Source organism: Stigmatopora nigra, chromosome 11 (genome assembly GCF_051989575.1).
Source record: "Stigmatopora nigra isolate UIUO_SnigA chromosome 11, RoL_Snig_1.1, whole genome shotgun sequence".
Lineage (NCBI taxonomy): Eukaryota > Metazoa > Chordata > Actinopteri > Syngnathiformes > Syngnathidae > Stigmatopora > Stigmatopora nigra.
Window position 1 is genome coordinate 13,568,324 of NC_135518.1, and position 26,123 is coordinate 13,594,446.

Genomic DNA, 26,123 nt, shown 5'->3' on the forward strand with positions numbered 1-26,123 from the left:
ATGTACTGTTTAATATCTAAGTACTGTTGAAACCAGCTCTTAAAATTATATTCATGAGAGAGAGTTTAATATCTAAATATCTACTGTTTTCAACAGTACTTAGATATTAAACAGTACATGGATATTAAACAGTACTTAGATATTAAACTGTACTTGGATATTAAACAGTACTTAGATATTAAACAGTACTTCAATATTAAACAGTACTTAGATATAAATTTCTCTCTCTTAGATAATAAACTCTCCCTCATGAATATAATTTTGATATCTGACTTCAACATTAAACTCTCTGTCACCATTTGACCGGCGACCAAAAGTCCGAGTACCGTTAAAAAATACACTTTTTGTTTATTGTCATATTTTTTTTAGATTTAAAAAGGGTTATATAGACTGTCACCCTCATTTAGTTAGAACATGTTTCTCAAAGTTTGCAACATATTAACATTGCCATGTCAACACGATGACAAAACATCCTGCCAAACACATCAATTTAGAAATGACATGATTTTCGCTTTCGTATACATTTTTTTGCTGTTTTTAATCTACCAATCATTGAATAGATAGCTAAAATTGAGAGTCATTGCGTAACTGTGATTGCCTTTGTACATTGCACCTCTTTAACTTTTGAAAATCATCTTTATTTTTTCTTAAACTTCTTCCAAAGTGACTTTTCAGGAGACCCATTTACCCCCTCGGTCCCCCCTCCAGCCCCGCCAAGTTTGGCTCGCCCTACCACCCACCTCACACGTCCCACTGACCCCAGGTTGGCTAAAAATGCCAAAGTGGGCGTTACTCCCAACTCATGGCAGCTGCCATCCCGTCCCTAAGCCTCGCCCGCCGGACCCCACCACTCTCATTTCCCCCCTTACAAACTTTCCGAGCTGGCCTTGTGGGTTTTCCGAGGTTGGGGTTTGGGGGGGGGGGGAGATCAACCAACTGGGTGGATTAACTCATGGGAAAAGCAAGGTGGGCACGGGGCAAAGTCCAACTTAATGGATGTTGTTTTGATGCTAAATACAAGAAACCAATCAAGAATTTTAGGTTATTAAGGAGGAAAATCATCGAAAAAGACCCTCACTTGGAATTCTGATCCAGATTTTTAATCCAGAAGAAAAAGATTGGTCATTCCTTCCATGATAGACGTCAGAAGAGCTGTTAATGCAACATGATCCCAAGGGTCTCGCACTAAATATATCAAGACTGTGACACCTACCACCTTCTCTTCGATCACCAGGTACCCTTTTTTTGTCTATTTCGCCCTCAGGACTTTAAAATGTCTTATAAAATGACAAAATATAACTTTAAACCTTTCTAAATTCTCTAATTTTAGTTCATCGGAAAGTCAACATGAGGAAAGGAGCCCCCAGAAGCCCCGTGGTGGTCCCGGCGGCTAAGCGCCCCAAAGCCGCCGGAGGGGCACAGGGTCACCCTAGTCCGACGCCGGCGGTTTTTACCCGCAAAATGAGGAACGCGGCTGTTGGCACGGGTTGTGATATCCGTCTGAAGGTGGCGGTTGGTGGGGATCCCCAACCTTCGCTGTATTGGTATCATAATGAGGAACTTCTCGATATGGAGAACCAGGAATATGGTGGACTTTGGATTAGGGATTGTAAACCCTCGGATGCTGGTTTATATACCTGTATTGCTAATAACCACCTAGGGGAGGCCAGGAGTAGTGCTGTATTGGCTGTCTTGGATTTGGGGGAAGGTATGTAAATGCATCTTTATTATAAATTGTGATCACTAACCCACAGGTGTCAAAGTGGAGGCTTGGGGGGGCCAAATCTGGTCCACCGCATCATTTTTTGTGGCCCGGTAAAGTTAATGATGAGTGCTGACTTTCTGTTTTAGGATCAAATTAAAATGAAGAGTATAGATGGATATTAAATTTACTGATTTTCCCCCTTTTAAATCAATAATTGTCGTTTATTAATCAATTTTTTAGTTCAAAAATTATTTTGTAAAATCTAGAAATATATTTAAAAAAAGCTAAGATAAACATTGTTTTAGATCTTTAAAAAATGAATATTCAGGGATTTTTATTTTCCCCCTTTTAAATTAATAATTGTCATTTTTTAAATCATTTTTTTCTGTTTTTAGCTAAAAGATCATTTTGTAAAATCTAAAAATATATTTAAAAAAAGCTAAAATAAACATTGTTTTAGATTTATATAAAACTGAATATTAAGGGCTTTTAATCCAGTTCTTTTAATCTATTTATATAAAAAAAATCTAAATATTATATCTAAAATGGTCCAACCCACTTAAAATCAAGTCCATGTTGTTATGTGAAAGTTTACAATAAAACATCTCATTATAACATTAAATTCTCACAATACAAATCTTCAAATGCAAACTAATATGATACTTACATATTTTTTATTATTATTTTTTCCACACCCTGTTATGACAGCAATAATTCCAGGCCACCTCGGCAAATATTGAGTAAAAAGGGCGATTCCATAAGACAAATTGGGCTCCTTTCTTCTTTACCCAAAAGAAAATTGATCTTATTCAGCTTTCCCTTTGCAGAAAGTGAATTCAGAAGGCCCATTTTCTTAAAAAAACAAAGTTACTAAAGTAGCCAGAATAGCAGATCCATAAAATAACTAAATATATATAAATATAACTGTATATAGTTCCCCAGTGTTAGAATGACAAAATCCAATGCAATGTATTTTTTTTAGGGTCTCAACGCGTTTCATTTTCCAAAGTGTTTTTAACAAAGTTATGCTGAGTGTTGCAGAACAACGGCAAAGTAGCCAATCGGTGGCGGGCGGGTGGTCCATTTTTTTGTCGGAGCCAAGTCATTCGTCAAAGCGGCAGCTTTTTGACGCATTCACAAAATGGAATTTAGTGCAACGCTTACCCAGATATGATTTTGCTGATACTAAATAATACAAAGCCGACAAACCAAAAAGTATTACATATCTAGGCATTTTTTTTCCCTGAGATAAACCCAAATAAGAGACACAATCCTAACAATTACTCAGCTAGGATAAATGTGATAAATATCAGTGTTGGTGATAATGTGGCAATATTAGCAATGGCACATAAAATGAATTATATCACGTAATACTATATCATGTAATATTATATCATGTAATAATATATCAATTATTTACATAATATATATACACATTAATTTTGTTTTATATGAGTGGACATTAATGCTCTCTCTCTCTCTCTCTCTCTCTCTCTCTCTCTCTCTCTCTTCCTCTCTCTCTCTTCCTCTCTCTCTCTCTCTCTCTCTCTCTCTCTCTCTCTCTCTCTCTCTCTCTCTCTCTCTCTCTTCCTCTCTCTCTTCCTCTCTCTCTCTCTCTCTCTCTCTCTCTCTCTCTCTCTCTCTCTCTCTCTCTCTCTCTCTCTCTTCCTCTCTCTCTTTTTCTCTCTCTCTCTGTTTCTCTTCGTCTTTCTTTCTCTCTCTCCTCTCTCTCTCCTTCTCTCTCTCTCCTTTCTCTCTTTCCTTCTCTATCTCTCCTCCTCTCTTTCTTCTCTGTCTCCTTCTCTCGCTCCTCTCTCTCTCCCCTTCTCCCTCTCTTTTAATTTTTTCTCTGTCTCTCTCTTTCGCTCTCTCTCTCTTTTTTTCTCTCCCTCTCTCTTCTCCCTTTTCTCTCTCGCTCTCTTGTTTCTCTCTTTCAAATGTCTTTATTGGCCGCCCGCCCCCCTCTTCCGCATCCACTGACCGAGCGACTCTGTATAGTTATTTATATAGCGGAATGTGCCAGGGCTTAGATTTTTGGGATGGTCAAAGTGGGTCAGTCCACCTTCTCTCTCCTGTTACAACGCAAAGACATCAGCGCTAATTTTATCCCCAGCCATGTACAACTAACTCATTTCTACTGGTCCGTATATTTAGTACAATGAGAAATACTTCAATGCTACCAAAACATATTGCCCCGCCATTGAAATATTTACGTGATCCAAAATATCCCCAGTTAAGATTTTAGTCTTAATTTACAATACTTGCAGGCTAATTTAGGCCATTTAAAGACTTATAGAAGTATTTATGATCAGGGGAAGTATTAAAATACATCATATTTAGACGACCTTTCACGATTGGACGTAAAATACTCGACCTTCTTCTCTGCTCATCAAGTTTTATTGACCTTAAAAACTAATTTTCTTACTTTAATCCAGTTTTATGTATAAGTCAATGGACATCTTTTCTTGATTATTTATAGCTTTTGTCATTTTGTGTGTTAAACTAACCTTTTATGAACTTCAAAAGTCATAAAAATCCACAAATACCAACATAAATTATGCACAATAGTGTCTTTTCTCATACGATTGGTCACCCGACATTACTCGACTGCAGAGTATGGCTTTTGTTACCATGACAACCAGCAGCCATGCTCCTCACTGAGCCTAAAAAAAAGGAAAAAAATACAAAAACGAGGAGTTATTCCTGCTTAAAATATCACTTACATATTACTTACACACTTTTCAATAAGTTTTTAATCCAAAATTGACAAAAAATTACATTTTTTAATGAAAATACACTGTTTTATTTTAACATACACGACACAGGAGAGGATTTACGCTAAAGGAAGGAATGAAAAACCCTGGGAAATGCTGTAAAAGGGCAATTTTTGGGGAGGGCGCTACCTCACAGATGAATGTAGTGGTGGCGGGGGAGGACGTTCACCCTGCCGCCGGTCGCTGTGTGGACGGCTAGTGGCGATAGAAGGATGGATGGAGGGAGAGAGGGAGGAAAGGAGGGAGAGAGGGAAGCTAGAGGATGATGCGCAGACATTTGCCGGGATTTGACGAGTGCTTTTCGCAAAGGAAATGACGAGCCTCTGAAATGGGACTTATGTAATCCTTCAAGTGCCTTTTTTCTTCGACCTGCTTTTATATGTATTTAGATTTTTGGGTCAAATCAAGTGTTTTGGGGGATTTTTATGGAGATGGGAAATACCTGTTGAGCTTTTTTGGGCTGTGGTGACAGGTTGGAATCCCCCTTTTGGATGGTTTGGGGAATTCCTGGTGAGGAAACCAGTACAAAGGCAAGAGAATTGCTATTTTTGGGGGGATTTTGGGGGGTTTTTAATACTTGGTGTGGTATTGGGGATGTTTTTGGTGGTGGTTGGTTGTTTAAAAGGAGAAAGGGTGAGAGATTGGGATATTTGGATTGATGTTTTGAGGTTGTGAGTGGGATTTTTAAGGTTTTTTGCTGTGTGGGGGCGAGTTTTGAATGTTTTTTTGGGCAAGGTTTGGTTGTTGGGAGATGGGAAACTTTGTTTTGGTTAGGTTTTTTGCAGATTCTTTTTGGGCAGTTTGTAAAAGGGACTGGAAACTTGCTTAAGGGATTTTAGATAACTTTTTTGGTGGGTGTGATGTTGATTAGAAAGACTGTTTTTCAATAATATGATGTTTTGATCAATATATACATTTTTTTAGAGAAATCTTAAGAGAGTTGCTCTAAAAGAGTTGGGAATGGGATTTGATTTATTTAGTAGTCGGTGTATTTGGGTTTTACTTCAAAAGATAAACATCTTAGCATTTATTTCTTTAAAAACGAAATTTTAGGGGTAAATTGAAAAGAGATGTCAATTCTTTGTTAAAAATATTTTGTTAGAAAATGACAGCAAGTCCGCGAAGATTTGTTAACAACAAAAAATGAGTTTTTGAGTCAATTTCTAGAGTTAAACCCAATAGAGAAAACTAGCTGGGTTAAATTTTTTAATCGTTTTGCAGACTTGAAAATGTGGTCTTTGATGACCTAAATTTTTTATCAGTTTTTTTGTTTGGTGTATTTGTTATACAAACAGAATTAATATTGCTTTTTTTAATGGTTTTGTTATAATTTGCGTCAATTTTCTTCACTTGTAAATGGCAGACTAAATCTTTTTGTGTGAATTTTACGCCATTAGTGAAAAAAACAAAAGTAGGACTGTTTATATAATCCCACCTACTGTGAAGCGAGACCCCACCAAAGCTGTTCAGGTGCCAATGACTCAGCGAGTCTTTCTATTTTAAAGTCCAACAGTGACTCAATTCCCTCTCAGCATCAACAAAACAAGGTTTTTATGGTACTATTCAAACTATTTTGAAGTAAACATTCCTTTGTTTTTTTAATTTAACTTAGATTTGAGGCTCTTGTTGCGTTATTTAAGTGTGACAAAACCCAGATTAGTTTTTATGGTCTTCCTTATCTTGTATTTTAGAGTCGGACAGCTCTGAGGACGAAGCTGATCAACTGGAGAACAATGACGATAGCTTGGATTGTGAGGACCATGCAGAGGATACAGGTATCCATTTTATTGCCATTTTACCCTTTCCAGGAAAATATATTAAAGTTTCCATACTGCCAAATCAAATTAACCAATGATTTCTTCATTTTTTGTGCCAAAACGCAGTGATGGACGAAAATGCAGATGCTGAAGACAGAATCCTCGGAGATTTCTCTAAACAAAGGCAAGAAATCCATGTTTATTTTGAAAAAATGTCTGATTTGTCCTGCTATTCCTTCTGACACAGTGCTCGGACGTTTGGTCGCCGGTCTTTTGGTCGCCGGTCAAATGGTGACAGAGAGTTTACTGTTGAATGCAGCTCTCAAAATTATATTCATGAGAGACAGTTTAATATCTAAGAGAAAGAGAGTTTAATATCTAAGAGAGAGAATGTAATATCTTAATACTGTTTAATCTCTAAGAGAGAGAGTTTAATATCTAAGTACTGTTTAATATCTAAGTACTGTTTAATATCTAAGTACTGTTTAATATCTAAGTACTGTTTAATATCTAAGAGAGAGTTTAATATCTAAGTACTGTTTAAGATTTAAGTACTGTTTAATATCCAAGTACTGTTTAATTTCCAAGTACTGTTTAATATCTAAGTACTGTTTAATATCCAAGTACTGTTTAATATCCAAGTACTGTATAATATCTAAGTACATTTGACCGGCCACCAAACGACCGGCGACCAAACGTCTAATCCCATCTGACACAAACTCCTGTAATTTAGGTTCCAGTCCAATGATTCTCCAAGAAGTTCTCCACCAGAAGTTCTCCCACCTCCATCTCCCAGACTCATCAAACGTCCCTCCACTTCTCCGATGCCAAACCGATCCGGTTCCACCACCCCTCTCGGCTTCCGAAAGAAAGTCCAACTACCGACGGAATACCAAGACACGGTACCCTCAGAATTTGAAGAAAAGATCAAAATACCCAAATCCTCCAATGGCACTCAGGACTCCAGACCACAAACTCCACAAAACGAGTCCTCCAGAAAAGAGATGGCTCCTCGACCATCACCAAAGCTAACCAGGGCCAGTTCCAAAGTCTTTGAGAAGGTCCGCGACCTTGAAGAGAGAAGACGAAGTCTAGACCTTCCCGAAGGTTCCATCTCTGGGAGATCCTGGGCGGGGTTTAACCGAGCCGGATCTGTCGACTCGGACGACGGAGGCAGCCGATTGGGTATCTCCAGAGAAAGCTCTAGAGAAGATCTGCGAGAAGCCCTTAAAGAAGACGCCGCAGAACGTCGATCCATGTTCAAACAGAGGGCCGCTTCTCTCGAGGAAAAACCTCGCTATTCCCAAAAAGTCCAAGACATCGAGAACAAATTCACAGAGGAACTCCAACGAATCAAGAAGCTCGTCGGAAAACCACATTTAAAGAAATCCTTTTCAACAGAACAGTTAACTCTAAAAGCAAGACAACGACAACCTTTCAGGAAAATCGAACCTATCCCACCACAGGTCCTTCAAAGACTCAAAGAAAGAGAACAATCCCAATGGGGAAAAGAACAGAAAGGACTCAATCTAGGACAGCAATTTGTGGAAAAAACGCATTCTCAGACCCAAAACTATACCAGTACAGGCAAGGAATCGACACCACTATCGGATTTACCGGGAGTCCGATCATTTCGAGACTTTAGTCGAGTTAGTCCAGTCACAGAAATTCTTCAAAGGTCACCATCTCCAGCTTTATTCCACCAACAAATGGAAGACACCCTAAAAAACACCAGTTCAGAAATCACTATACAGCTTCCCAAGAGGTCCCCAAGTCCACTTGTTCAGACAGTTTTGAGGATCCAAGAACCTCAATCTAGTCCTGAACCTCTAACACCTTTACAACACCTCGAAACCTCGGGTATAAAGACACCCACAACTTTGAAACAAGCTGAAAACAACCCAGAAAGTCCACTCATACAAAAAATCTCTCAAGATGGCGACCATCCAACACCTCCCAACATAAACACTAATCCTCTTAATCAAGCTCCAATCATAAACATCCCTACAATTTTCATAGAAGGCGAAGCTCCACCCACAAAGACAGATGACCCCCAAAAGGCCAAAGGTCAAAAACAGAAGCCCAAAGTCAAACATCGCCGCCCACGACCAATGTCTCCAGAAATGGGTTTGATACCTCATTATAATTTTCCTATCTGCATTATAAAGTCGACATTTAACCTTTATTTTTACATATTTGCAGATTCTTCCGATGATTCTTACGTTTCCGCTGAGGAGGACCCAATGGAGGCGCCAGTTTTCGAGTTTCCACTTCAAGATACGTTGGCTAAATGTGGCTCAGATGTTATACTGAGATGTAACATATCTGGCAACCCTATTCCTGAAGGTATCACACAACAACAACTACTACTAACATCCATATTATAGGACAGGGATTGGGAATTAGTCCACAAAGGGTCACAATGGGTGCCGGTTTTTGGCCCAAACCAATAATACGACCCCCTTTCCACCAATAACTAGTTGATTGCAGTCAGATGTTGCTTATTTTAGCAAAAAAACTAATTGTTGTGACATCATTTGGAACAAAAATGGCCCTTTGTGGAATAATTGGACACTTCTATTGGAGTATATCCTGGTATAGAGACTAAATAATGTCTCCCTTGTATGGAATAAAACTGGGAAGCAATTTTAGGCAGTTGAATGGTTTGTGATGTAATTGTTTGGAAGTCACCTGGAAAAAGGACAACGTGCAGATCGTCAACCTTGGGAATTGCACCATCAAAGTGGAAGGGGAACGACATAGTCTCATCATTAAATCGGTTCAAGTGCCAGATGCTGGAAAGTACAGCGTTACAGCGGTCAACCAGGAGGGTCAGGTGACCAGTAATGCGACTCTCGACATTAAAACAGGTATGAAACATTGAAATATTGACTTTAGGCGTTAATAATTTCATCTATAATTGTCTTTATTTTATAAAATCAGACTTAGTGATGTTTTTTCTACTGTCTTTACCCTCCCGTTTTTCTCATTCCGATCATGTGCAATATATTTAAGCTCAACAACCACACTTATACAGTGGTTACCATAGCAACAGAATAAAAACCGAACCTATATATTGCTCACTTGGGCTCAATCTGTTATGTTTTTAGATGTGGTATTTTATAGTTGGGGTTCATGTCAAGGAGTTTTTCAAGTGATAAGAATATCTTAGCTATTAAATAAACACTAATATAAAACATAAACATTTTTATGCAATTTGGTAGAAGCCAATCAGGAGCCAAAAGCTGTCTTAGGACTTCCTATGGACATCAGCAGCCCTATCACATCTGATGAAGAGTATTTGAGTCCCTTGGAGGAAGCCATGGATTTTAGTTCGCAAGCTCCAAGTAGGACACTCGATGCAAAATTTAAGAAACCGCCTGCATTTTTGGTGAGAACTGGTTGGATATTTGTTATTTTTCAGTTTGGTCATATCAGAATTTGCCTGTTATATTCAGAATTATCATTTTTTTAATGTCAAATAGGTGACACTGATTGATCAAGCCGTCCTGGAAGGACAAGAAGTTACCATGTCGGTACGAATTAATGGTCAACCAAAACCTTTGTTGTACTGGTAAGTGTTGTCAGACCCGTCAATCAAATACTTTCTATGGATTGTAACTATTTGATTTATTTCTACAGGTTGAGAGACAGAGTCACCGTCAAAAGTGGTCCCCGCCATCTTGTTCGGGAGGCAGAAAATGGACATTTTGAAATGAGCATCAAGTCAGCGCTGAGGTCAGATGCTGGGATTTATACCTGTAAGATCATCAATGAGTTTGGAATGAAACAATGTGAAGGAAAGCTGGAGGTCAAAGGTAATAAAATACAAACATTGTTTTTTTATTTAGGGGTGCGAGCTGATTTTTATACTTTTAAATTATTATTAAAGTATTGCTCTCAAGGAATAACATTGGAAAATATGACTTCATTGCTCTCTCTGTCAAAAAGAAATGTAATATTATATAATTTAATATTGCAATTGCGCACTACTTTCATCTTCTCTGCGCAGCAGAAATCTTATGCCGCGTAGTAAATAAAATCCAAACTTTTTAATTTGTTTTTTATAGTAGCTCTGTCCACTCTTATGTTTTTTTTTAAATTTTACAGCATGTTTTACATGAAAAAATACAGGGAACATTGGTTCCTGACCCCCCCTGCCCATAGATATGATATTAAATAGGCTGCTCTTTTTCTGGCATTTTCCTAATAAGATTTTGACAGATGAAATACATTTTGTGTACACCCACCCAGCACCACCCATCGAGCCAGCCTTGGCCATCATCCGCCCCGTCAAAGACATCACGGCCAACGCGGGGGAGACGGTACTATTCGAGTGTCACGTCCTTGGGCCGCAAGACACTGACGTAGATTGGCTGGCCAATGGGAAACTCATCCAACCGGCTATGCTCAACTGCAAAATGCACTTTGATGGAAGAAAATGTCGCTTGCTGCTTAATTCAGTACATGAGGACGACAGTGGAGTTTACACATGTAAACTCAGCACAGCCAAAGGTTTGTTTATGGACGGAAATACAGTAATCCCTCAAATATCGCGGATATTGTAGACCAGACATGTCCGCGATAAATCCAAAAACTGCTAAGTAGTATCAGCCTTACATGTTTTTGCGCCTATACAAAAATACATTTGTCTAATTGTACCAATTCTATTCTTTAAATGTATGAAATTATGTTATGCTTACTCACCCGAGTGAATTTGTACAATATTTTTGTGTTCTATAGAGGAAATGACATCTTGTGGGAAACTCCGAGTAATTCCCTCAATTGAGCCTCTCTTTACTCGCAAACTGGACGTTTTGGAAGTCATCGAGGGGCGTAATGCTCGTTTTGATTGCAAAATCAGCGGGACTCCGCCCCCAAAGATTACCTGGACTCACTTTGGTAAGGTTTCCAAAACTTTTAATTGTTCTCGCTGTTTGTCAGTGATGTGACGGTATTCTGTTTCCCAGCAGATCACCCGCTGACTGACACCGAGGATGTACGTATTCTTCAGGAGAATGGTCGCCATTCCCTCATCCTTTCCCACGTGACCAATGACGACGAGGGATTCTATACCGTGACGGCTGTGAACAATCATGGCGAAGCTGAATGTTCCGCCGAGCTTTACATCCAAGAACCACGGCCGGCTATCTCCTCACAAATGTACAATAACAATCCAAATATTGTGATATGAGCGTCTATGACCTCTGACCTCCATTCTTCCCTCAGGGCTAAATTGGAGAAGATGCCGTCCATACCAGAAGAGCCCGAAGTCCCCGAGAATGAAGTTGAACGTTTCACAATGCCCGACTTCATCAAGCCTCTTTACGACCTGGATGTCATTGAGGGGAAGGAGGCGGTCCTTAAATGCAAAGTAGCCGGTTTGCCTTATCCTACCATCGTATGGTTCCACAACGGCAAGAAAATCGAAAGCGCCGAAGACCGAAAGATGACACAATGTAGGTCTTAGACCAGGGATGGGCAAAATTTTCGGCCCGAAGGGGCCACATTGACTTTAAAAATTTGACAGATGGGCTGGGTCAGCTACAAGATTCGATAACATATAAAAAAGTACATCCGTTAACAGTACATATGAAACATAAACAGAAAAAAATGACTAAAGTATTAACATATTCATCACTCATCATTAAAGTTAAAAGTAAAGTAAAATTTTCTCAGTGAGGACTCTGTCTATCCTTTTCAGTCCGCGATGTCCACAGTCTGGTCATCCGTACAGTGCGTCATGCGCATGGTGGTGTCTACAAAAGTGTCATCTCCAACAAAATCGGGAAAGCCACTTGCTACGCTCATCTATATGTCACAGGTAAGTCTATGTTCATGTTTTTATTATCCGCAGATAATATTATCACCCCTTTTGTCCCAGATATCCTCCCTGATCCTCCTGATGGAATTCCACTAATAGAATCAATCACTGGCAAAATGATGACCCTCAGCTGGAAGAAGCCAAGACGATTGGACCCATCTATTGGTATACAAAAAAAATAAAGTACATTAAACTCCTAAGAAGACCATCTTATATACATTTAAGTTCTGTTTTTGACATAGAGCCAAACTCCCTGATGTACGCCATCCAACAACAAGCCCTTGGCTCCATCCAATGGACCATCATAGCATCGGGCCTGAAGGAAACCAGCTACACCATCAGTACTTTATCCAAAGGTGTACGCTACTCTTTCCGAGTCTTGACCATCACTTCTAAATCCTTTAGCAAACCGTCACCAGCTACAGAACCAGTTCAGCTTCTGGATCGAGGTAACACCATCGTCTTTCCTAAATATCTAACCACAATTGCTTTGAGTGAGGACTCCATACTTTTCATTCAAGGGCCTTATCTTCAAGAAGCTCCCATGATTATTGATAAACCAGATATTGTATATGTGATGGAAAACCAGTCGGTCCCGATCACTATTACCATCAATCATGTTAATGCCGCCACCATCTGGAAAAGGTATGGTTGTCTGGGTCTTGGTTTTCCAAAGACCAGAGCTAAAAATGTATCAATTCGCTTGCTTTTGAGGTACTTTTGTGGTATATAAGTCGTATTATATCAATCAGGAAAGGCGCTGTTTTGGATAGCAAGCACGGAGTGTACGAGATGACCATGCCGGATGATGATCAGCACACTCTTAAGCTGATGAAAGTGAAGAATGCTGATGTCGGAGAGTTGACGTTTATGGCTTCGAACAAGTATGGTGGGGATAGCTGCACACTGGCTGTAGAAATGGCAGGTAAGCTCCACCAATACTTGGTTATGAGTCCAAAAACTGGAAAAAAAGTCATTTGTACAATGCAGTGACATATTTTACTATACTAAACTGTATTTTTGTCCTTCTGTCGAAAGCCCCTCCTACATTTGAAACTATAATGGAGGATATTGATATTTGTTCTGGGGAGACCCCTCGCTTTGCCGTGGTCGTGGATGGCCAGCCCATTCCAGACATCCTCTGGTTCAAGGTTGGTTGCTGGTAGTCATAAGAGACTTACTGTATATTAAAACCAAATCTGAACTGATTGTTGTGCCTGTTTTCAGAGCGATACCTTGCTGTCCGAAGGCAGCCATTACACATTTGTTTATGACGATAACGAATGCTCCTTGGTGATCCTCAACGCTCGTCCTGAAGATTCTGGAGTGTATACCTGCACTGCCAGGAACCTGGCGGGATCTGTGTCCTGCAAGGCCGAACTCACGGTTCATGAAGGTGACTTTTTGCGCTAATGTGCTCCAAATTAAGTCCATCATTCAAATGATTAGTCTAATCTTTTTATATAGCCATATTTAAAGAAGAGCCAATGGAAGATGAGGAAACCATTTTGAGGAGAATGCGCCGACTGACTGACCATTATGAAGTCCACAAGGAAGTTAGAAGGTTGGAAATCATTCTCATAAAAGTCATTGATTATCAAATGTACTGTACTGACTCTACTCTCTATATCACAAGTGTCAAAGTGGTGGCTCGGGGGCCAAATCTGGCCCACCAGATCATTTTGTGTGGCCCGGGAAAGTAACTTTCTGTTTTAGGATCAAATTAAAATGAAAAATATAGATGTATATTAAATGTCCTGATTTCCCCCTTTTAAATCAATAATTGTCATTTTTTAATCATTTTTTCTGTTTTTAGTTCAAAAATCATTTTGTAAAATCTAAAAATATATTTAAAAAATGCTAAAATAAACATTGTTTTAGATTTATAAAACACTGAATATTCAGGGCTTTTAATCCAGTTCTTTTAATCCATTTATAAAATAATAAAATCTAAATATTATATCTAAAATGGTCCTTTGCTATCTCTACTCCCCAGAGGAGCATTCTCCTACGTGAAATTGCTGATCCAGAAGGTCGACAAAATGGAGTTTGCCGCCAAGTTCATCTCCACACGAGCCAAAAAGAAAGACTCCGCCGTCCGCGAGATGAGAATTCTCTCAAAACTGGATCACGAAAGAATTGTCTTCTTCCACGACGCCTTTGAAAAACGGAACGCGGTCATCCTGATCACAGAATTGTATCCTCAATACAATAAATTCTAACTTCTTAAAAAAGTCCACAAAATAGTGCTCCCTAAAAATCCCAGTTTGTCATTTTATCTTAGAAAATTAATACTTCCAAATACCTCTCAAAACCTGGATTAATTTCCTAATCCCACTTCCAAAGATGCCACGAGGAGATTCTTGACAGATTTACACGGAAATCCACTTTAATGGAGTCAGATGTAAGTATTGGACATCAATCTAATTTCTATGTCAATTTTATATTAAAATTCTAATATCCTAATTGTACTCTAGGTACGTTTATGTATTAGACAATTGCTGGAAGGAGTAGATTATCTTCATCATGTTAACATCATGCACCTGGATATCAAGGTACATATTCCAGGGTAAATAAGGACTGGATTATTTGAATTGGATTGACTTTTTTGGTATGAAAATGTATTTATTTATGTTTTTTTGTGTCCTAGCCTGATAATATCCTTCTGGCAGATGCACAAAGCGATCAAATCCGGATTTGTGACTTTGGAAATGCAGTAGAAATTACCCCAGATGAGGCTCAGTACTGCAATTATGGGACGCCAGAATTTGTGGCGCCAGAAATTGTTAACCAGAGTTCAGTTTCAAAGGCAACAGATATCTGGTATTTGTTTTTTAGTATGAAAAGTTTTTCAGTTTTTGCAGAAACGTTAGGCTTATGCGTGTCTTCTTGTTTTTTTCTAGGCCGGTTGGAGTTATCGCATATCTTTGGTGAGTTATAGAGCGAATAATGTTTGATATTGTTGAATTTGATTGAGATTTTTGTCTTTAGTTTGACAGGAGTTTCTCCATTTGCTGGTGAAAATGATCGCCAGTCGGTTCTGAATATCCGAAACTACAATGTGGCTTTTGAGGAAAGCATGTTTGCTCATCTTTCTAGAGAAGCTAAAGGTTTTATTATTAAACTGCTTGTAGCAGATAGATTGTAAGTAATTGCTTTTTAAGTTTAATAAATCAGTCTTTTGAATTTTACCTGTATTTAAACTGAATTACTTTCTAATTTTAGGAGACCTGATACTCAAGAATGTCTAAGACATCCATGGTTCAAGGTACAGTACGCAAAATTGTCTTAAAAAGTTTAGAAAAGTCTGATTTACCTTGAAATAAGAAAATATTTCTTTTTTTTTAATACAGAACCTTAACAAAGGAGCTGTTATCAATACAGATGCACTGAAGAAGTTTGTTTCTAGAAGAAAATGGCAGGTAATTAATTAATTGTCTTTTTTTTATATTTAGACAGTATCCTAGCTCACCAATATTTTTGCTGTCTTTTTTTGTAGCGTTCAATCATCAGCTACAAATCCAAAATGGTCATGAGGTCCATTCCCGAGTTGCTGAATGATTCCTCCAGTCACATCTCCATCGCAGTTCCAAGACACCACAAAAACTCGTCCCCCTTGCCTTCGTCGTCCTCCGATTCCGATGAAGACATTGATGAACTTCCCTTCATTCCAATGCCACTCAACATGGAGTTCTCGGGCTCAAGAATGTCCCTCAATGACATCCCCACCAACGAGAAAGAATCTGGTAAAGAAAATGGAACATCAACAGTCCAAAAACCAAGCGAAAATCTCGAAATGAACAAAGAAAGATTAGAAACAACGTCTAAAAGACCTCAACAGGACTTAAACCAACCAAGTGATCATCAAGTCTCCTCAGATGAAGAATTTCTTTCCGAGCTGCCTCAAAAAACTCTGAAACGAAAAGTTCTACAAAGAGGGTCCAGCATGGAGTCGGACAAATCTGAAAACGTGAAACGAAAAGGTGAACTGAGACGTGGAAGTTCTGCCGATAGTGCTTTACTACTTCGGATTACTCCGGATGAAGAAATGGCAGAAAGTGAACAAGATGGAGGGGAAAAAATGCTTAAAAAAGCGGCTTCAATGGAACTTCCAAGACGAAGTACCAGTCCAGCAACGGCCAAAATGAGCCAAGAAGATTATGCACTTAAGTTAGAATTAATGAGACAACGTTTACTTCACGGTGGTTCTGTAGACAAAAACATGAGTGGACTTCGAGGTCCTTTATTAGAAACGTTAGGGATGGGGGATAAAAAAGAGGGTATACCAACAGATCGGTATTCCCGTACAACTCGTTTGGGACCGCCTTTGTTGACTAGGGCGGCATCTGGAGACTCACTAAGGGACGATGTCTCCAAAACGAAGGTTTTGAGTAAAAGTGCTTCCTTTAGTCAAGGGGATTCAGAACCGATTGCTTCACATAGACGGTCAGGAGCTCCACTTGAGATTCCTTTGGCGCAAGTGGAAGAACGAAGACTCAAGGAAGCCATTTCTATGTCAGCTATCACTGAGCAAATTAAAGTAGAGTCCCAGCCAGGGACTCCTCCAGATTCTTCACCAAAACGTCCTACCCAAGAGTTGGTCCCACAGGAAAGTCTTCATATTGAAAGTAAGAAATTAAGAGAGAAAGACACAAAACCTGATGAAATTATCAGTGAAGAAGTGGTGGTTACAGACAATAATTTTGACGAAAAAGACCTGAACATACCTCAATTATCATCAAATGAACCGGAGGTCACAGACCAAATTATACCTTCACCATCTGTTATAGTCCAAAACTCTGAATTAGAAAGAAATGTAGAAGTAGAAGAAGAAGTAAAGATGAAAATAGAAGCCCAGATCCTGACTAAAGAAAGAACTGAAACTGTGAGTGAAGAAAAGACACCTGAGGAAAAGTTACAAGAAAAACAAACATCTTTTAGTACACCCGAGAGTATTACTTCAAGTATAGAACCAGTACAAGAATACTCAACACAATACACAAGGGAAATACCGTCTTACTCAGCCCCTTCACCCCCTACACAGGTTCTTCCAGATGGTAGAACTTCAGCATATGCTAGTATAATGCAGACAATCATGGTTCCATCCATTCAACCTCTTAATGATGTACCTCTAGGCCCATCTAGTCCTGTTGATAGTGTCTCAGACCTTACCTCGTCAACATTATCACCGCCCAGACAAAATATCACGTCAACAACAGAGCATCCAGCTGTATACTCGCGTGTTGCCTCTCCAGAAACGATAGCAAAGGAACCTAGCCCAACAAACACCACCAGAAACTCCACTCCACAATTTGTTGGAGTGAATCTAGAAGACATTTCATCTGAAGAAGTTTTTGAAGCCCGCTTTAAGAAACGTGACTCATCCCTGACTAGAACGTTGAAGTTTCTTTCCCTATCAAAGAATGAAGACAAATCACCCGCCCAGTCCGCCGATTTGGACTCTGGTGAGGTTATTTACAGACCAGGTCCAATGGGTGCCCCATTGGAGTTAGCCCAGAGGAAACTTGAAAAGTCCAAGTCGGTCCAGGATCTTCGTGAAGCTCAGAAGGACCAAGGTTTTATGAGAAGGCTTTCCTTGCGGTTGAAGAGAAGTCCTTCAACGGAACGTAAAGAGGAATCCGCTAAAGAAGAGTCAGTACCTTCAAGACGTAGATTGTCCTGGACTCTTGGACGAAGGGGATCGCAAGACAAGAAGGAAGTAGAAATGACCCGAATGGATGTCACCAATGACGACGATGTTCTAAAAGAGGAAAGTAAGACTAAAAAACCTAGTGAATCTCCGGTTTTGGCAATGCGGAAGAAGATTGAATCTACAGTGGCCGGGATTTCAACTCGAATTCGTAGCTACTCGGAAGAGAGGAAAGCGTCTGCAGAGAAAGAGCCGAAGAAGACGCCGATTATTTCCATTCTTCGAAGGGCTACATCGGAAAACCGGGGTAACAATCAGGCTAATGTTCTACAGAACCAACTAGCATCGCAAGCTACGAATGGAGCTTCGTCTGAATCGTTGGACTCGATGACTAGCTTGAAGTCGGACACGTCAAGAGGTAACTGAAATTCAATGTTGTTGTCTTTTATAAAATTGTCTTTCTTAATGGAACTGTGATTAAAAATGTACGGTTCTTGGACAGGTGTGGACGGGGAGCAAAGATCTCGTTGGGATCGCTGGGGTTTAACCCGAGGTAGACGCTCCAAGACGGTATCCCAACCAGACATACCCACAGCCATCTCCAGAGAAACCAATTTCCAGCCATCGCGCCAGTACTCCAGACTGGTTTCTGGTATGCACAGCATGGCATTATACTGGTTTACTGTTTTTTTAATTAAAATAAAATCGTCTTCTCATAGATTTCCCTCCAGTGTTCCACATTAAGTTAAGGGATCACGTCCTACTTGAGGGGGACCCGGTGACCCTAAGTTGCCTGCCTGCGGGAAGTCCTCAACCTCACATTTCCTGGATGAAAGGTATTTCCCAACAATAATAAATACTCTTAAAAAAGGTATCACACAATAATAAATACTCTTAGAAATGCTAAATAAGACATTAGGTTTAAGTACCGTATTTTCACGACAATAAGGCGCATTCCATTATAAGACGCACCGTCAATGAATGACACATTTTATTATTTTTTCCATATATAAAGCACACTGGATTATAAATCACCCTGTCTATTTTTATGGGATAATTGCAAATACTTTATTTTCACTAATACAAGGCGCATTCCATTATAAGGCACACCATCAACAAATGATACATTTTAATGTTTTTTACCATATATGTAAAGCACACTGGACTATAAGTCGCCCTGTCTAAATGGACTAAATTTCAGACTTAAGTGCGCCTTATAGTCAAGAAAATACGGTTAGTGTATTTATGGGATGCTTGTTTCTTCAGATAAAAAACCCTTGAAGATAGACGCAAGGATGAATATGATTGCCTGCCCCGATGGCCGACAACTTCTGATGATCATGCAGACTACCAAGAAAGATGCTGGGGTTTACGAGTGTGTTGCGGCGAGCCCTTTGGCGTCTGTTTCCAGTTCTTGTACGATCTCTCTCGCACGTAAGACCGGTTTTAAACCTCACAAATAATCTTGTTTTCTGAAGTTTTTGGATGATTGATTTAAAAGAGTTTTTCCAGGTCTTCCCAATCGACCTGGAACCCCAGAGGTCCCTCAAAAGTACAACAATACAGCTTTAGTTTTATGGAGACCTTCTGACACCACCGCACCATGCACGTATTCTTTGGAGAGGAAGACTGAAGGTTAGAATGAAAATATTTTGGGAATTGGGCGAGCTAAGGAATAAGAAATGACCTATTTTAACCTCCACTATCTGAGAATATGTGAAAGCCATCGTAGGTAGAACAAAAAGATATCCCACAAATGCAGTTGCTATGGAAACACTTTGGAGAAAAAAATGTTGGTTACATAAATAGATGTTAGTAAGCTGATATCGACCAATATGCAAGGATTTGATATGTGATTTTTAATGGAAAACAAATGTGTTTTCGATTATTGTCATGTTATTATTTGAGTTATTTGAATAAGTGTCTATTACTGCAGAAGTAAAGGTTTGAAAGTTATGCAGGTTTATTAATGTATTTTGTTTTCTTTACAGGCGAGACTAATTGGCTGATAGTGGCCACAGGGGTGGCGGACTGTTACTACAATGTAGTGGATTTACCAGCAGGGGGTTCCTTCAGATTTCGAGTGGCATGTGTCAACAAGGCTGGTCAAGGCCCATATAGTAGCCTTTCTGAAATAGTCCACTTGGTGGCTTCAGGTAAATACAAAACCTACTCCGAATCCGAGTATATTCAAGTTTGCATTATGATACTTTGAATATTACAATTCTATTGACTCCCATTCACAAAGTGTATTATATACCTGTACTTTCAAACTCTTAAGTACTTCTTATTTTTCTCCTTCCCCTCAGAACCAAGAGAGTCCGTTACCCCAATAGTGGTCAAGACCGTCCCATCCCCAAGTCCTCCAGTGTTAAAAATGTCATCCATGAAAATCCCACCCATGAAACCAGCCCCAAACAAAACCCCAATACAGACCCCAACTCCACCCGCCCCTCCACCAACCCGCCCCACGCCATCGCCAAAATCCCCCACTCCAAAACCCATCCAGCCATCCACCCAAATGGAAAAGAACCCAATACCCACACTGACCGTGGCTCCTCCTCCTGAAACGACGCCATCTCAACCCAAAGCCAAGTCCACACTAAACATCAACGTGGGCAAGACTCAACCCAAACCAACAACCCCACCTGCCGTCCCCCCCAAACCCCAGATCCCACTAAAAATAATCATCAACAACAAAAGTCCTTCCCCTGTAGCTCCCATCATTGGGAAACCCATTTCTTCCGTCCCAATGTATGGACCGACAACTACCACTCGCATCTCGCCGTCATCTCAGTCTACCCTCGCCCCAACAATCAGTACACCCACCGTCCCTGCCGTAAACATCTCCCCGGCTATGGTGGTGGTGCAGAGCTTGACTCCAGTTCTTCAAACCGGCCTATCTGGGCGGGTCACCCCCTCAGGTCGGGTTACACCGTCAGGAAGGGCGACACCATCTGGACGAAGGACGCCGTTGGGTAAAGGCGGGGAAGGATATCTGCGCCAAGGTGTTCCTCAGAAGCCTTATACGTTCATGGATGAGAAAGCCAGGTAAAAAATCTAGTTTTTTCAATATTTGTGCTCATGGGGAAGAGATTTTAACCCTGAACTTTTTAAGAGTGATGCTGATAGGCTAACCACTAGATTCCATGTGTCAAAGTGGCGACCCGGGGGCCAAATCTGGCCCGCCGCATCATTTTGTGTGGCCCGGGAAAGTCAATCATGAGTGCTGACTTTCTGTTTTAGGATCAAATTAAAATGAAGAGTATAGATGTATATTAAATTTCCTTATTTTCCCCCTTTTAAATCAATAATTGTCATTTTTTAATCAATTTTTTCTGTGTTTTTAGTTCAAAAATCATTTTGTAAAATCTAGAAATATATTAAAAAAATCTAAAATAAACATTTTTTTAGATCTATAAAAAAACTGAATATTCAGGGCTTTTAATCCAGTTCTGTTAATCCATTTATTAAAAAACAATCTAAATATTATATCTAAAATGGTCCAGCCCAAGTGAAATTAAATTGAAGTTAGAGCTTTAAAGTAAACATTTGGGATCATTAACCTGGTTGGACGGCGTTGGAAAACTTGTTAATGGAGGCTATCATGTCAGAAATGTAACTGTCAATGTTTTCAATACGCAGAGGCCGCTTCGGCGTGATCCGAGAGTGCCGTGAAAACGCCACAGGAAACCTGTTCATGGCCAAAATCGTCCCCTACGAAGCAGACAACAAGCAGGCGGTTCTTCAGGAATACGACATCCTCAAGTCGCTCCACCACGAGCGTATCATGGCGCTACACGAAGCTTACGTCACGCCACGCTATCTAGTACTCATCTCCGAGTACTGCAGTGGGAAGGAGATGCTCCGAAGTCTCGTGGACAGGTGACGCTTTTAAAACTATGGTTTATGCAGATTATAAATTGACGTTATTTCTCTCTCTTTAGGATCCGTTACTCCGAGGACGACGTAGTGAGCTACATTACGCAGATCCTCCAGGGTTTGGACTACCTTCACGCCCGACGGATTCTTCACCTTGACATCAAGCCTGAGAACATCATTGTCACAAACATGAATGTTATCAAGATTATTGACTTTGGCAGTGCTCAGAACTTCAACCCACTCTTCCTCAAGCAATTTGTACCGCCCATTGGAACCCTGGAGTACATGTGTAAGACGTTCTAACAAATTTAAAATGAGAGGAAAACCAAACAAAAATCTAATGAAAACTACTGTAATCTAATTGATATAGGGTGTACTTGTACAACTGTTATGTTCATTAATAATTATACTTTAATATGATTTTAAAACAATGCAAGGAAGACTTTCTCCTGCCCATTTAAGGCCTCAAATTTAGAAATTTACAAGTTTATCGATTTGATTCAATTGCAGAAGCAAAAAACAACTGCAACAATAATTGCATATCAGGTTATTTATTCATAACAATTAAGGTGGGAACTCAAAAACAACTCCATTGAAAATTAAACAATTTAAGCGTCCATTCAGCAAAATAATTCCATAAACAAGTGAAAACAGCGTGACAATTTACGACAATATGCGACTAATCACGATAGTTGTTGGATAGCCATCACTCTGCATCAGAAATTTCTTAAGCGTCCTTCCAGGTCTGCATTCTGGGGTAAAGGTCAGTCCAATCTTCCAGTAAACAGTCCTCGGGAACATGTCACAATCACGAGCCCGTCCCAGACAAATTGAAGAAATTCTCATACAAAAATGATTAAATGCACACATATATAATAGTATTACAGAATAAGCCTAATAATAACTGAATATATCTTGTAGGAAGTGAACCGTAGTGTCACGACTGCTCTGTTTTTTTTTAGATCAAGTGATGAAAGGTTATTTTTCATTTCCTCTGCCTCTAGCTCCAGAGATGTTGAAAGGGGATGTGGTGGGCCCGCCGGCTGACATCTGGAGCGTGGGCGTCATCACTTTCATTATGTAAGTATTGCATCGCAGCTTTAAGCCAACACGCTCTTTGAACGCCGTCGTCTCGTAGTACTCTGGAGACGGCTTAATAATGAGAAACGGGATCCTTTTAAGGCCAGATTATTTGGGAAATTCATCATGTCCGACCATGGTATTGATAAAATGAGTAAATGAGTCCTTTTGTTATTTTTCAGGCTGAGTGGCAGATCCCCGTTTCTGGAAAACCAACCCCAGCAGACTGAGATGAAAATCCAGGCGGCAAAGTTCGACCTTTCCAAACTCTACCAAAACGTCTCCCAAAGTGCCTCTCTCTTCCTCAAAAAGATTCTCTGTAGCTATCCTTGGTAAGTTTGACCAGAGACATTGTTAGATTTTAAAGAAGCAGTCGTCAATCGTTAAGCCATCGACCCAACTTCAAATATAATTTTTGGCATGACCGGACTTTTGGTCGCCGGTTAAATGGTAACAGAAAGTTTACTGTTGAAACCAGCTCTGTAAATTATATTCATGAAAGAGAGTTTAATATCTAAAAGAGAAGTTTAATATCTAAGAGAGAGTTTAATATCCAAGTACTGTTTAATATCTAAGTACTGTTTAATATTTAAGTACTGTTGAAAACAGCTCTCAGAATTATATTCATGAGAGAGTACTTAAATACTAAACAGTACTTAGATATTAAACAGTACTTAGCTATTAAACAGTACTTAGATATTAAACAGTATTTAGATACTAAACAGTACTTAGCTATTAAACAGTACTTAGATATTAAACAGTATTTAGATACTAAACAGGACTTAGATATTAAAAAGTACTTAGCTACTAAACAGTACTTAGATACTAAACAGTACTTAGATACTAAACAGTACTTAGATACTAAACAGTACTTAGATACTAAACAATACTTAGATACTAAACAGTACTTAGATATTAAACAGTACTTCGATATTAAACCGTACGTAGCTATTAAACAGTATTTAGATATTAAACAGTACTTAGCTATTAAACAGTACTTAGATTATCAATATAATTTTGAGAGCTGGTTTCAACAGTAAACTTTCTGTCACCATAAGACCGACTTAAAGACCGGCGACCAAACGTCCAAGCACCTGATTTTGATCATCTAAAACTGAGCGGATATCTATGTGCCTCGATTCTGAATTAGTAATCGCATTAAAAAAAAAAACAGGCCCTACTCAAAGCTTGTTTCCCTTGACAGGGGCCGGCCTTCCGTCAAGGACTGCTTTAATAACTCTTGGCTTCAAGATGCCTACCTGACGCGTCTCCGTCGACAAACTCTAACCTTCACCACCACTCGTCTCAAGGAATATTTGAGCGAACAGCAAAACACACGAGAAGAGACGGCAACTCAACATAAAGTTCTCCTCCGTTCCTACCAGAGCACCCCAACAACCCCTACCAGTCCAATCCCATCAACCCTGCCGACCTCCCCCGTCCCCCAATAAAAAAAACCCCAAAAATACATTTCTAAACCCCAGTTTTTGACGCTAAAGAACAATTTGAGACGCATCTGCAAGCTTCAAAAGGACAAGAATTGACAGGAAATCTTTGCCTAAAACTTTTCTTGATTATTATTCTTATTTCTTAAACTCCATTTATATAATACGACAGGACGTTACCTCAATGTTTGTAACTTTTAATGGAATTTTGGTAAAAAAACAACCCTAAAAATGTCATTTACGTGCTGTAATGAAGTTTTAATCCAGTGCATCCCCATAATTTAATTTAATTTCAAAATTTTGAGGCAAAAAAACATTTTATTGATGAAAAAAACATTTTTTTCCAGAAAATAGAAGACATTGCAGTGAACAGACATTTTGCATGTGTCTGTGTTTTAAAATGTGTCATTTGTTTGATACTAGTTTCTTGACTGTCCCTTTAAATGATGTTAAAAAAACAGAAATACAGTCTCCTTCAATTATTAATTATAAGCCTTGTGTTTGTGCTACTTGTAATTTGAGTTTTTAGCACAATTTTAAAATGTTTTTCAGCCTAGAAGATAATACACAAGGGCTATTTTACAATATATAATGTTTAGATGCAGAATTTTTATGTAAAAGGATCATCTCAATCTCAGGAGATATATTTATTGACAGAATATCCTAAAAAAGTAAAGTTTTTCTCTTGTTTATGTCCAGGAAACATGATAAAAACACTTTAGTAGCTTCCATTTCACATTAAAGTTAAGATTTCCAAACATGGACACTTATACTAGTTTTCTAGATGTAAATTTCTAGAAAATCTACATTTATATTGTATTTAAATCCCCAAAAAAGTGTAAAAAAGTGAGGTAAACATGCAAATTTGGCCAATTTACTGGAAAATATACAGCCAACCCCATAAAACTGATGAATACACGTCATTTTTATAGATTATACACAATATGGAGTGTATTTTTGGTTCTGAATTTCAATCTATTCATGTTAAAAGTCCTCTAAAATTTGCATTTTAGGGTCACCAAATTGTCCTAAAGTGGATTTTTCTGTTATTTATATGCAACATAAAAATGAGGATAAGCCCTGTAGTAAAAAATATTATTGCATATTCTTTTCGGCCTATTGTAATCTGTTTTTGCAGTACTTTTGTCTCATAATTTTTTGCCAGTTCACCAATATTTCATCATTTCTACACAAGACTCGTCACTTTTTATTAGAATAAATGTCGTGATTAAATAGCAGGGTTTTCTGTCCTAAAATCAACATTTTGTGGTACATTTTCTGATATATTTTGTGAATTGTGGTGCCGTGCCTCATGATGGATGTTAAAATTTGGATTTATATGTTAAATGAATGAATTTGCTACTATGACACAATTATGAATGTGACTTCTATGTGTGTGTGTGGTTTAAATTGGTTTATTTATTGAGTGACTGCTTTAATTTCTTTATTTTTTGGTGACTTTTTGGCATGGACAAGGCTATGCAATAAAGAAATAATCACAAATAAGATTATAATTGGTCCTAGAATACATGGAAAGTGAATCCAGCAAAGATGCATCTGTTTGTAAGTATTAATGCAAGTTAAAAGATACTAATTGTGATTATTTTAGCCCTAAAAAGTGTGTTTTTGTTGTTGTTTTTTGTCTATTTAGTTGCTGTGTATGCAGAGATCCACCAGAAGATGACAGTATCCCACATTTTGCAAACTTGGTTTATATTCTACCATCAAAAACCATCTGAGGGGGAAAAGGACAACAGAATTAGAGTGAATTTGTAAGTATTTCAGTACTTTTAAGTATGTTTTTAACCATGTTTAAGTGTAATATATGATATAATTTATGAATAACTATACTTTTAAAACCGTAAAGTGTTGTATTATTATAGTATTTATTGTAAATATTTTGTTATTTATCTGAGGACACAAAAATGACTATAAATAAACAAAAAATGTTTTAAGAACCATAACTATGTGATTAAAAAATGACTACTATACCATGTAATACTCTT

The 26,123-nt window shown here is 38.8% G+C and overlaps 1 protein-coding gene across 1 annotated transcript; it reads left to right on the plus strand.

Annotated features, from left to right (window-relative positions):
- The first annotated feature begins 1,058 nt into the window (after positions 1-1,058).
- On the plus strand, positions 1,059-25,589 carry spegb (striated muscle enriched protein kinase b). Its single transcript, XM_077728060.1, has 42 exons — positions 1,059-1,234; positions 1,331-1,708; positions 6,171-6,254; positions 6,363-6,420; positions 6,970-8,363; positions 8,439-8,582; positions 8,924-9,106; positions 9,461-9,627; positions 9,722-9,810; positions 9,879-10,054; positions 10,491-10,751; positions 10,980-11,138; positions 11,207-11,399; positions 11,466-11,695; positions 11,941-12,060; positions 12,121-12,225; positions 12,303-12,509; positions 12,582-12,705; positions 12,813-12,985; positions 13,099-13,211; positions 13,288-13,456; positions 13,528-13,624; positions 14,057-14,257; positions 14,407-14,464; positions 14,538-14,615; positions 14,711-14,883; positions 14,964-14,990; positions 15,052-15,204; positions 15,286-15,328; positions 15,414-15,482; positions 15,560-18,128; positions 18,213-18,362; positions 18,430-18,546; positions 18,977-19,144; positions 19,223-19,345; positions 19,702-19,866; positions 20,020-20,761; positions 21,356-21,595; positions 21,658-21,881; positions 22,597-22,672; positions 22,855-23,004; positions 23,877-25,589. The coding sequence occupies exons 2-42, from the start codon at positions 1,348-1,350 to the stop codon at positions 24,121-24,123; spliced, it is 10,380 nt and encodes a 3,459-aa protein (XP_077584186.1). The 5' UTR covers positions 1,059-1,234; positions 1,331-1,347; the 3' UTR covers positions 24,124-25,589.
- The last annotated feature ends 534 nt before the right edge of the window (positions 25,590-26,123 follow it).